General features: G+C 41.5%; 1 protein-coding gene across 1 annotated transcript in view; it reads right to left on the bottom strand.

Moving 5' to 3' along the window:
- LOC147890124 (DNA polymerase epsilon catalytic subunit A-like) overlaps nt 1-12,713 on the bottom strand; it is a 67,116-nt gene that overhangs the window by 37,369 nt on the left and 17,034 nt on the right. The window contains exons 7-15 of the mRNA XM_087390102.1: nt 12,409-12,626; nt 12,074-12,160; nt 11,829-11,963; nt 8,510-8,632; nt 8,325-8,408; nt 8,064-8,228; nt 7,707-7,883; nt 7,355-7,468; nt 5,231-5,335 (exon numbers count right to left, since the gene is read on the bottom strand). Coding sequence (XP_087246228.1) covers nt 5,231-5,335; nt 7,355-7,468; nt 7,707-7,883; nt 8,064-8,228; nt 8,325-8,408; nt 8,510-8,632; nt 11,829-11,963; nt 12,074-12,160; nt 12,409-12,626 — 1,208 coding nt within the window. The remainder of the gene's footprint in view (nt 1-5,230; nt 5,336-7,354; nt 7,469-7,706; nt 7,884-8,063; nt 8,229-8,324; nt 8,409-8,509; nt 8,633-11,828; nt 11,964-12,073; nt 12,161-12,408; nt 12,627-12,713) is intronic.

The following is a 12,713-nucleotide window of genomic DNA, read 5'->3' as shown; positions in this document are numbered from 1 at the left end:
ACCAATTTTAAACACAGACACTCTTACTATCTGTAGTTTTTACAAAATACTGGTTGATATAGCTTTTGGGATGTTTGGAAGCATAGAATTTGTTTTGGAGCAAGCTCCATCAAGTTCAGTATGAAATATAAGAGCGGCCGTTAGGGAGGACTAGTTGTTGGACACATTTTCCCTTCAAAAGTCCTATTCCTATGGGCTCTAATACCATGTACCTAGATGAACTCAGGAACATTCCCAAACTCATCCTCTAAAAACAACATAGTGCAGTTTGAATCTCACAAAACTCCATCATGCATAGCAGGGCTCTAATACCATGTCAAAATCTCTAAACATGAACCAGACTGAGCTCTCATACCATGTTAGAGTAAAGGCTATCTTGCCACAACCTAAACCCGGCAACATAATAATGTCAAAATCATCCAACACTCAAGGTCACACTACTCATGATGTGTCCCCACAAATATTCTCAAAGAACACACACAAATCTGAAAGAGGATGTGTGCTTAAGGAAATAGCCAAAATACTATGTATAGATAATGCTCCAAATACACATATCCATGCACACTCTATATACCTCACACCTATAGAAAGTGCTGCTATACTCTGAACCCAAAAACTAAGGGCACTTGTTGCTCCTACTGATCATCTCTCTTCTTGCTATACCATGCCTCTCCTGGGGTTTCAGTGGCTTGCTCTAGTTGGGAGTATAAGGGCCCTATGGCCCCTATTTATAGCACCTCCAAACTGGCTGTCTTGCTTTTTTAAGAGGCTGACTAAGGCTTTCTAGACCCCCGACATGCTCCTAGGGCTGCCCCTAGATGGTAGGCCATCCCTCTAGAATCCGATTGGGTTTGACCTCTAGCCAAACCGATCTAGCCCACTAACCTGCTATTTGCAGACCACATGCAAGCCTATAAGGGCCCACTATTCAGCCGATTCAGCCTCCTTTACAGAGCATGCCAACCCTCATGGCTGGCCCATTCCATCCCATGTCTAGGTCACAAAGCCCATGTGGTTGGGCCACATCTACAACCTATGTGCAACCTATTATGCTGCCCACATGGCTGCCTTTCAAGCTCAGCATAGTGCTGTACAGAAGCAGCCATATGGTTGCCCTCTCAGCGTCACTTCAGCTTCACCATGCCACTTCAACTTCGTGGCCAGCAAGCTCCAACTCCAAGCCACGCTCGCGTTTTCTGCACACAGATCTACGTCGTAGGTCAGGCGATGCCTGTAAGCAACAGCCTCACTTCGTAAATCGGGTCACAGGTCCATCTGTAACAGCTGACAACAGTTCATAGCAGGGCTGAACCCCAACCCAACTCGGTGGTTAGTTTCAGCAAAGGGGTATCCAGCTAATGCAGGTCACGATGTGTTCCAAAAATGATATCATTTGCCACCTTGACCCCAGCCAGCAAGATCTCTTACTAAGCCATGGGAGCTGATAACCCCCTATGCAAAGCCATATCAGAGTCATTTTGGGGCCGCAAGAACAGATTTATTATTCACAATAGGAAGTATGAGAGCTCAAGCTTCAACCTGCAGCTTTGGAAATGAAAGTGCAAGATGTAAACAGCAATGAAAAGAGGGAAGTTATGAAAGAACTATTAAACAATTGTAAACCAGCACCACAGCTCATGTCTACGGTCCGAGAAATGATTACCACACAATGAAACATGTTTGTTGATCTCAGCAAAGCTGATCTTTACACGTAAGTAAAATAGCAGGAAACTAGAGCAAATAATAGACACATTCTACACGTAAGGGGAGGGTCGGACACTGTTTTGGCGAGGGAGGACACAGATGATAAAATCACATGTCTCAAAGAGAAACTACCACAGGTTAATTGGGATGAAAATGAAATATAGAATATCACTCAAAAGGGAACACAAGCACAAGTCTACTTCTGAGATAGGGTAGCAAGGGTGAAGATTCTTAGACAAAACCACTACTTGAAGGGCACACAGATATGGATATCAGCTCACTCCAACCCAACTTTAAAAAGAGGCACATGGATTTGGATATCAAAGGAGCTCACTCCAAAGCAGCTTTAAAAAAGAACCATTGAACTCAATGAAGTAAAAGAAGCCAGGAAAGCAAGCAAGTGGGCGGTTACATAGATGGACAAGCATTGATTCAGAATTTCAAATCTAAGCCTAAAGACTCTCAATCTTAAAGGAATGTAATAAAGGTCATCTTATTATAGTACTAGTATGTAGCTATGCCTGTAAGGAGTTGCTACACCCATGCACTCCCCGGTTATCCAGATGTAGGTCATCTTTTTGTGCCTTGTACTTTGCCGCATAGGTCCATGAGGCCTTTTGCAGATATTAATACATCTTTCTTTCTTTCTTTCTTTCCCCTCTCTCAAATCTCCCCATGTGGCACCTTCTTGAACCCACATGGCAGCCCTACTTACCCTTTGTATGTTGCATGTGTCCTCACAAATCGGGCACATATCCTAATGATAGAGGGAGCATCATAAAGATGCTTGTGTCGCAAGTTCTCTGGTATAGGCTTGAGAAATGGATGCAAAGCTTCACGCATTAAACATCAGCTCTTATTGTGGTTCCTATTGGCAAAAAGATAAAATGATGGCCCTATTTCAAAAAGGGCAATGTACACAAAGATTGTAGGTCTCTAATATATGAGTCTTGGCTACACTTTGTTTTAAGTCACCATTTTAGTAGATCTCACTCTTTATTTCCAAAATAAATTTGATTCTAATTGGCACAATTATGCTCCGTTCTTAGAAAACTTTTGCCTTTTGGTTGTGAAATTCATAAGTGGTTATTTGCCCCATAAAGAAATCTATCATTGTGATTCTTGACAACACTTGGAGATTGTTGCATTGTCTACATTTTACTGCTCCAACCTAATTGATTAGGAGGCTAATATAAGCGTAATGAAATATCAAGTTGTTGAGGCGAGCTTTATGCATGCTCTTCTTTTACACTCCAAAAGCTTTAAGTGCCATAGCGCCATCCAATGTCAAACTTCGGTCTATGCAAGAGCTAGAAAATGCACCTTGCAGTTCGAACAATTCATATTAAATTAGCATGCCTAAAGATGTTGAAGACCATGCTTACATGAATAGGGGGTGGTGACGGTATGCGTTCTTTGAGAATGATTGTCAATGAGCAAGATTTGTCACTAAAGACTCAAAGCAATTGAATTTGAAGCCAATCATTCATGTGACATATCTAGAAGGGGCAAGGAATATCACTACGCCTTTAACTTTAACAGCTTCACGAAGTCACAATGACATATAATCACAAACATGTATGAAGCCTTGCATCTTTCAATGATGTATGCAATGAAGTACATGGCCCGCTCAACAAATTAAGGCAGCCATGGAAACTTTCAAATATGCCATATCATCAAGTACAATAAGTAGGGTGTGCAAGTCCAAATGGTGCAAAGGTACTCCCATATTCTTCATGAATCTACAATCAACAGCATCACTATTGAATGTTGATAAAGGAAATGCACTATGTGGCTTCTACAAAATCCTAGCAACACAGACATGCTTGTCCATAGCCTCCATCATCATATCTAAGTATTGTACCAAAGGGGTGCAAAGACTGCAAGGTGCTTTAGCCTTAACAAATATTCTATAAATCTATAGCTAGATTGCATTATATATATGTTCACATACATCCCATTCAATGCCCCAACCTCCTCAATGATAGAATTCTGAGGATCATTTATAAATTATCCAATTACATTAAGACCACACACTAATACATCAGTAACTGCATGAAACCAAATAAAACAAGACATCAAACTCTTACTATGCCTTGTTTTAAAAGTCGCTCCATCCATCAAAAAGTATGTGACAACTGTCAGCACTCCATGCCAATGTTAATGCCTCCACATCAAAACATGCATCCTTGTTAAAACTGATGGTCTACAAGGCCCCTAGCTATGTGAGGAATCATGGACCAAAATGCGGATGGCGCTAGCGGGATGTTGGGCTGAAACACACCAATGATCTTTGGTACCTTGTAGGATTTGGTTGGTCTATCTTATGAGGTGGATGACTGGATAGTGCTGTTGGTGTTGGGTTATTGAAGAGACCGGAGTGTTCATGACTTGGGCCAGGGAATGGATCAGTGTTCACCGTTGTTCAACATCGATGCAGAGAAGTTCTTGGGGATACTGGAGGTGTGGGATTCAGGACCAGATCAAGAAGATATTCTTTACATGTTCCCAAGGGCTTCTGCAAAGGAGCTGATGGAGCAGCTCTTTGACATATTGGAGTTGGGCCACAGTGTGTCATTAGAGGGGGTGTCGGAGAAATGGGGTCAATACCCCACCTAGAAGCCCTCAAATGAGGAGTGCAAAGGGGCTTGATGCTTGTAGAAATGTAGGTAATAGAAAGACTGCCATGTGGGTAGCAAAAAAAAGCGACTATCATGAGATTGAAATTGCACTGATGAGTTTGGGCATGTTCCCACATTGGCAGCATTCTAGTAAAAGGTCAAGTACTAGGGGGCTGTGCAAATACGTGAGCAGGTACTATAGGTTGTATGGCAGTAGGAGCTGTTGGTACAATGGGTACACAAGGTTCTGCAGGTGGTATAGCAGCAGCAATAGGTAGGCAGAGGCATGTTTCGAACAAAGAGACCACAAAGAAAGGCAAGGTAAGCAAGCCTTGAGGAGTAAAAGAGGGGGCATGGAGGGCTCTAAAGGTGGAAAATGTTGGCAACAAGAAGGGAGCTTGGAGGAGAAAATGTGTGTAAGAGGTGCAAGAAGCATAGGAGAAGTGCAGCCTTGAGGCACGGCAAAGATAGGATCATCACATCAAGATGAGCAGCAAAGCAGCAAAGTCACAAGAGAGAAGCTCATCACAAATGCGACATGCAATTGTGAGACAAAAGGTGTGTCAGGCTCACAACATTCGTTTCAGTAGATGATTATGTAACCTTGCATGCAGATAATGACCAAAGATCTTTCGAAGGGAATATCTATACACACAAAAAGTCCTTCGTGCTCAACATTTATTTGAGGAAAAACGAAGAATATAGATATGCCCTTACAAAATACGTTTGCCATGAGAGCTTCGTAAGCCAGCCAAGTTTGGAAATATTACTGTTTAATGTGGCCTTAAAATAGAAAAACTCATAAAGTAAAATTTGCTACTATATGAATATCTTTTGTCATTATAACCCTTCAAATATATTCATTGTCCAAAATGTTCACAAAATTGCGATCTACATTGAATTACCTGAAGACGATTTGTAAGAATGATATTTGGATACATGGCTGCAACATCCAAGTGATAAATCAATGGGCATTCTTCCCTATTTGGCAGATCGCGGAGATACTCTAGCTGCAAACATGGAATGATGGCCACATATGAAGCAAAACATAAATCTTTGTAAGCAAAGCAACCATGAAGAACAATAAGCCACTTTCATGATACGACTTGATTCATGTAAATGCAAAGGCAAAGATAGAGCATAGTAATATTTGATGCTGCTCTTTTTAAGAATTTCGTCACAAGGCCTCAATGGTCCATCACACGAAAGAAAAAAAACAAGATAATATCCTTAGCATCCATAATCACAAGCAAAAATCAAATCTGAATAGGGGCAGATTAAAACTTTGTACATATTTACAAATGAAAATAAGCCAGTTTTCTAATATTTTGCTTGAATTCGCAAGAAATCCCCATTGCAGTTTGAAAATATCTTTTTGAGGAGAGGAGCAAACAAATCTAGCTAACCAAATGCCAATGCTCATTCTCCCATTGAACAAAATTTAACATTTCGTCCAACAATGTTCCATAGTTTGCCGAGGCAACCGATCTTAATGACCCTTTCTCGAGCCAAGACAGGAAAGTCAAAAATGGATGTGTCGAGAAGGATTATCAAGTACAACATAGTAATTTGAAATTAACACATTGAGACAAGTTTCTTCAGCCTAGCAAGCAAGTTCCTTCAGCCTAGAAATTGTTTTGAAAATCAGCCCAGCAAGCACGTACTGCACCAACATTGCAAAACAAACCTGATTAAATACTGGTGATATCCCTACGACGATGAAGGGACGAAGACATGTATAGCCACACAAATAGGGTTTCTTTTACACTACATAGCTGCTACCAAAGGAATGTCAAGGTACTAGATATCTAAGATCCAACTTAATCCTAGTTCTAGCCCCAACTGGAGTTGGGACACTTCTCTATGTGCCTAGAACGACGTCCCCATGCTCAAAGAATGATTAAAAGCAGCAATTTCAAACCGAGAGGTATGTATCATCATCATCATAATTTTCAATTGATGAATAAGTATTTCTACAATAGAGAAGCACATATCACGATCAAAACAGGACTGGTACTGGTAAGAGCCATTGTTTCTACTCTCATCTGGGTTTTCATCATTTCTACCCTTGTATGGTTTTGATGTTTACTGCGTTTCAGATCACATGTTCCAGAGGCCGGTCAACTCATGACAACATAGACCAACTTTTAGCCCTCTAATGGGACTTGTCAAAGTTGTCAAGAACAGAGAATGTCTTTATCCCTCCAACTTTTCACAGCTGTGTAAATTTTTTCTACGGTTCTCATATTCACCAAAAAGATCAACCCTTAGTTCTTTTACATCAGCTACCAAAACTACACATTAGGATGACAAGATTTCTCACTACAATTCGAGCATAAATAACTTATGAGTATGCTTGGTTCAATCAAAAAATCATTCAGCCCTTTGAAATCACAACCCACATGCGCATGGGGAAAACACTCGAAGTCAAAGATCACTTTGTTTTAAAAATATATAGAAAGTCAAAGGGGGGGAACACCTAAAGAAACAAAACAGCATTACATAGACTTATACATTCTAGTGAGTTTTTTACTTCTTAATGTTTTGATGGGGCTAAATAGAATCGTAAGTGATCCCAGTTCATTCATACCATGGAGGACGGGGATAAAATTTCAGTCTTCATCTTTATTGTAGTTTGTTCCTTTGAAATCGAATTGAGGATACTTTTCCAAACAAACATAGAGGCACTAGCCACAACTTCTTACTGCTACAGGTACATCATCCGGAATACTCACAGCTTTATACCCATTGGATGGCCCAAAAAATGTCATGATGAAAACACACAAGTTCTTGAGGGACACAAATTACTTTATGCCACACACAGTGTTGATGGCCCCAAACTCAAACAGAGAGCTATCAGCTGCAATTACTAAAGATGCTTCAAAATTGCCAAATGAGACGAGGTGAGCCAACTTATAATGAAGGCGCCTTCTTAGCCCTTGACTTCAAGTCACTAGGAGCCCAGCATTAAATCAAACTAGAACAACATTTAAAGTTGTTGGAATTGGCTCTGCGATGCCAGACAGTACCTGCTTTTGTATGTCCTGCTTAACCTCCTCATAATTTACCACTGAGTCAAATGCCATCTTTCCCTCTACTTCAATCGCATAATGCAAATCTCTGTCCAGATTATTGACAAGTTGCTGTAAAAAAAGGAAAAGAGGAAATCCCAACTATAAATCAGACCGGCCAAAACACAAATTAGCAGAAAAACCTACTGCAAATAGACTTGCAACACAATCCTGATATCATCACTCAAAGTACTCATTAATGTGACCTTTTGAATCACCTGCATGCATGTACTTTAGTGAAAGCAGATACTCAGTTCAAACATTAAACTTTGCAACTTAGAAATGCAGCTAACATGGTTGTTTATGGGACCTGATAAGCTTCTGGTATGAGACGAAATCTGGTTGGCAGGTCCGAACGGAACACTCCACTTTCCAGACATTCAACATGACCCCCAATGTATGTTTCACTTTCAAGAAGTCTGCCCTTATAGAACTTCTCACTTTCTGCTAAATGTTTATTTGGGCATATGATGTTTGCTTTAAAAGCCTGCAGAAGACAATGAATCATTTAACAAGCTCTACAAAACATTGAAAACTTCCATGACTTTGGAAGGCAACCAAAGCGAGAAACAGAATGAGAAGACCCTACGGATAGAACACAGACAATGCGACTATGTACTTCATTCATTTCAGTGAAAGTTAAAACTAAAGAGAAAGTGCTCTTGACCTGGACCATAAGAAGCATTTCGCACAAAGTTCCACTTCCCTTACGCAATACTTCATCAGGAGGCATTGGTATGATTGTTGCAAGAGAGAAAATGAAAGGATGTACATAAGTCATGTACAAGAAATATGTGGCCACAGCATCAGAAACTGAGTATGAAGCCATAGTCTGCACAACAAATACCAATGCACTAATAAGCTGAGCGTGGAAATTGGAGCTTTACGGACTGTCATTCATGAGCTATGATACTGCTGTGGATCACACCTGTGGCTGTTCCATGGCAAATCGAACCATATCCTCTGGATTCACCTCTAAAGGGTCGTAGCCAAGCTTGGCTTTTGTCACAGCCTGCAAACTAATGGTGAGTAAGCCCTCTGTACAAGATTGGGAAGGTTCTGTGAGCTTCATCTTTTAGTGTATGAGATTACACAGAGGCGCATTTGTATTACCTTCAGGCCCTGGCTACCTTGAGGTAAGTAACTGTCACGCTTTACCCATGCAAAGCAATCAAGATGGCAAGCAAACTTCCCCCGGCATTCCCCTTGAACATGATCACAACGAAAACCGATTTCCTGGCAACAGATAGCACGTTGTTCAAGGAACAGGCCATGATCAACTTGAAGGACCAAGCTAGCCCCTACAAATTAGAGAACGTTGAGAACCAGTCCTATATGAACATAAACCCTGAGAAACAAGGCCCGAAATGGCTTGGGCCATGGATATATCTGCTGCTTATCAAAATAGATCAGCACAAGAAAAAAATGCCTAATTGCAGAAAAAAAATATATCTCTACACAAGATTACGTTTGCAAGCGCCTTATCCATATGCATCCACACAACCGATAAAAGAATTTTATTCAAGTCAACGAGCAGGACTCAATTTGTAACCATAACTGCTGCTCGAGAACATGCTGCCCAATTTGTGCTACTATGTATGCTGCCTTGCATGGCTCAATGGCAGATAGAGAGCTCATCATTCATGAGCTGATAGAGAGCTTGCTAAGCACGAGCGAGCAGCTCTAGCAGCAGGAGCACCTGTTGGCCCTATGGGAGTCCCCTCTTGATCTGAGTTGGCCATTCTTACACTAATCGAGGTTCAGTTCATGAGCAGATTGGCCACGATAATACAGTGTACATGGCCTAGGCATAGCTTATGCCCTTCAACAGATTGGAGGTAAGATTGCTTGACAGCTTAGCTGCATGCTTTAATATGTCAGTGGCACGTGTGCGCCAAGATGATGTAATAGATGGCCCAAGCACATGCATTATACCCTCCAACAGATTTGAAATCGGCCCAATAGCAGATTAGGAAGCGAGCATATATGACCAGCGTGCTATGGTATCTCATGAGCTGTGCATTGTGCTAAATAAGGGCAAGTAGCCCACTTACAAAAAATGTGATCTGACACCATGCTAATGTCGCATGAGTGCCAGCAGGGCACCATGACACCTCAATAACCTGGGGTTCAGGCAGTAATGCTCGCAATAACCTCCAAACTCATCCACCAATGCATGTGCAGGTCTGTACTGAGAGGCAAGAATAGTGTCAAGTAAACAACACTCTACAAAATGATGCTAAACGAGATAGCCCAAAAAAAGACCAGACTCTTATAAAATACATGAGGCCCAAAGAGGGCCACACCACCAAACCCAAAGGGATGAAAAAGATGGAGGAACAAAATTTTCCCATAAGTCAATCCCAACTCAAATTATCCTCCACACCTAGAGGCAATGCTGAATAGACTCATCAACTGTGACAAGTAGGATTTGCTCCAAAAGTGGCTTGGAGAGGTGGCCATGCATTGTATTTCAAGGTGACTAGTTTGGAGAATGAGATACTGGGCTGAGTCCTCCTCTATGGCCCGTGGTCTAGAACATGTAGGTTGGGAGTTCATTACATTAAAACAAACAGTCATCCTTTGGGCCTAGATTATATAGCCCAACCACCCATGTGAGCCTTTTGAATCCTCGAAATATTCCCTAGCTCATTGATCCTAACCTGTCAATGACTAAAACGAGTTTCCCCCTTCACACGCAACCACTTTCGGCCTTTTTATCAACACTCCTTTACACAATTCGAACAATCTCTGTCTAACTCCCAAAACTAATCACTTGCAAGTGATGTTGGCATGCTAAAACCAACAACCTTCAGTCCTTCCATTTTTCATAAGATTTTGTGATCCCCCTCTTCAAGCATCTTCTCAACAACCAATGTCCACCCCTCGTGCGTCTGCACACATTCTAGCCTAAGGCTTCTTTTCTGTTTGATTTTAAGGCTTCAGCAGCTAAGGCTCCTACCACACAAGTAACAAGCTTGGTCACCTAGACTCATGATGTGCATTTCTATAAACAATAACAACTAGGCGTCTCTTGGATCCAATCAACTCCCCTAATACTTCAATGGCAATTTGCAGAGGCTTTAGAGAATCCTCATCATTACGGCTCAATCACCTGCCTTATGACATGCATCCTTCCACAATGATGTGACAAGCTACTTTAGTCTAGCTAGGGTTTGCTTACTCACCTGTTTATGAGACCTGCTCATTGGGATGTTCACTGCCTATATTGTTAGGATGCACAGTTTCTCAGTTGGCCAAGCATTGGAGCAGCTTGTGGCAGCTGTGGCCACACTATGGAGCAATCCACAAGCACCACACATAGCCAGAACATCCCCCTATAGGCTGCTAGCTAATCAACACCTGAGAACGGCTGCCAAGTGGCAGGCTGTCACATCAGCAATTGGCAGAGCATTGCACACAAAAAGAACTTTCTCAACACAATGACTGAGTACATAGCAAAGGCAAGGCAAGGCCTCTAGTCTGAGCCATGCTTTAATAGGGAGTGTATGGAGGTCAGAACTTTCTAGATTGAGTGGGTCCCCTTTACCCTTGTAACATGCCATCTTGTTTTTTCAGAACTAAAGGTCTCAAATTCATAGGTTTCCCGTTTGCTTTAATGCTCGTGCCATCTCGGAGCTCAAATCCCCATGGTTCTCCGTACTTGCTATTGTGCATCTGAGCATTTAAGCTGCTCTGCCAGATCATCATTGCCTATGCTCCTTTCACTCGCCAGAATTACCATGCCCAAATAGCCACAGAAGTGCTGTTAAAGATATCAGATAAACGACCTTGGTCATGGGCACCAACTTCTCTTTACTACTTTTTTCCCATCTCCCTGGAAAATGAAGGTTCTAAGCAATTCCTCCAAGACTTGCAGCCCCAATTCCAAATGCATTTTGCATAGACAATTCTCAGTCATGCACCAAATGTGTCTGGTATACCCACACCTCCTTAAGATGCCTTGACTTGCAAGGCAAGTGTAGCATTTCCTGCATGCCAACAACTGCAACATATGTTTAGATCATCCCATTCCTAGATGGACAAGTCAGGTGTCTCCCATTAATTGGTACAGCACTTGCCACTTTTGGTCACTTAATCATCAATATGAGTCTGTTCTGCATTAAAAGGTGAAAGGGGGCTTCCAGATAGCTAAAAGACGTGTACTTTTCAATATGATTCTATTCTGCAAAAAGAAAGAAAAGGGGGTTCACGTGGCTACAACCTATTTGGTACTCAAACCTCCTGCAAAATGAAAGAAAAGGGTGTTCACATGGCTACAATCTATTTGGTACTCAAACCTCCTGCAAAAAGAAAAAGAAGGGGTTCGCGTGGCTACAATCTATTAGGTACTCAAACCTGCTGTAGACACAGGATTTTTCTATATTTACTTCAATGTTCAGGGGCAGAAAAGGCACTAAACATGACTTACATCAGACATTTTCATCCCATGATGCTCTGCACGAGCTTCAAGAAATGGCCAGTCAAAAAAGTCACCATTGTAAGTGACATAAATTCCTGGCTTCACCTCCTGCATGTGGCCAAACCAGCATTGCAGCAACTCCTTCTGCAAGATGCAATTAATAGGGAGACATCAAGAAAGACCAACTATTTCTTGTTTAAAAAAAGTCCTTACTGGAATAAAAGTCATACAGGCCTACAAAAATCGCACATTACCTCATTCGCTACATTGGTAACCTTGAAATGTCCTTCAAATTCTGGCTTAGGAGTGTACTCCAAGTTTTCAATATCTTGACCCACACACTGCACGCAAAGCTTCCAGAAATCTGTTATCTCGACAGACATGATTTTAGCATGTTTTCAAGCAACTTAGCAATAACCTTCTGGCTATGAGACACTCTTTCTAATCTCTCAACCTGAAATCTGGCCCTCCTTAAGGTGAGGAGAAATAAAATACCCCATACCACACCAGTGCTGCAAAGGTTTGTGGAAGAGTGTTTACAAATAAAGGCCCATCATGCATGTGTGAAGGTCGGCGCTGCATTTTTTACCTCACGATTAATAATGAGATATCCATCACCATCTATCATGTACGAAATCATCATGACCATGTCATAGGAAGCATCAGGGAATTTGAGAGGAAGCTTTGTAGTCTCTATGTCAAAAGCACAGACACGAACTTCGGCACGCTGGAGAAGATCACAGCGCCTTTCTAATTTTATGCTAGAGGCTTCAATTTCCACAGTATACCATTGCCCGCACCTCACATCTGCATTAAAAAAGATTCTATGAAGTATAACCAAAGACAATAAAGCCAAGAGTGAATCCTGTAATCAACAATATCCCATTAGGTTGT

This window comes from Dipteris shenzhenensis, chromosome 19 (assembly GCF_047967505.1).
Source record: "Dipteris shenzhenensis isolate YYH24624 ecotype China chromosome 19, Dip_SZ_1.0, whole genome shotgun sequence".
NCBI classification, from domain to species: domain Eukaryota; kingdom Viridiplantae; phylum Streptophyta; class Polypodiopsida; order Gleicheniales; family Dipteridaceae; genus Dipteris; species Dipteris shenzhenensis.
The sequence above is the reverse complement of the archived record's forward strand: the minus strand, read 5'-3'. Positions and strand labels throughout refer to the sequence as shown.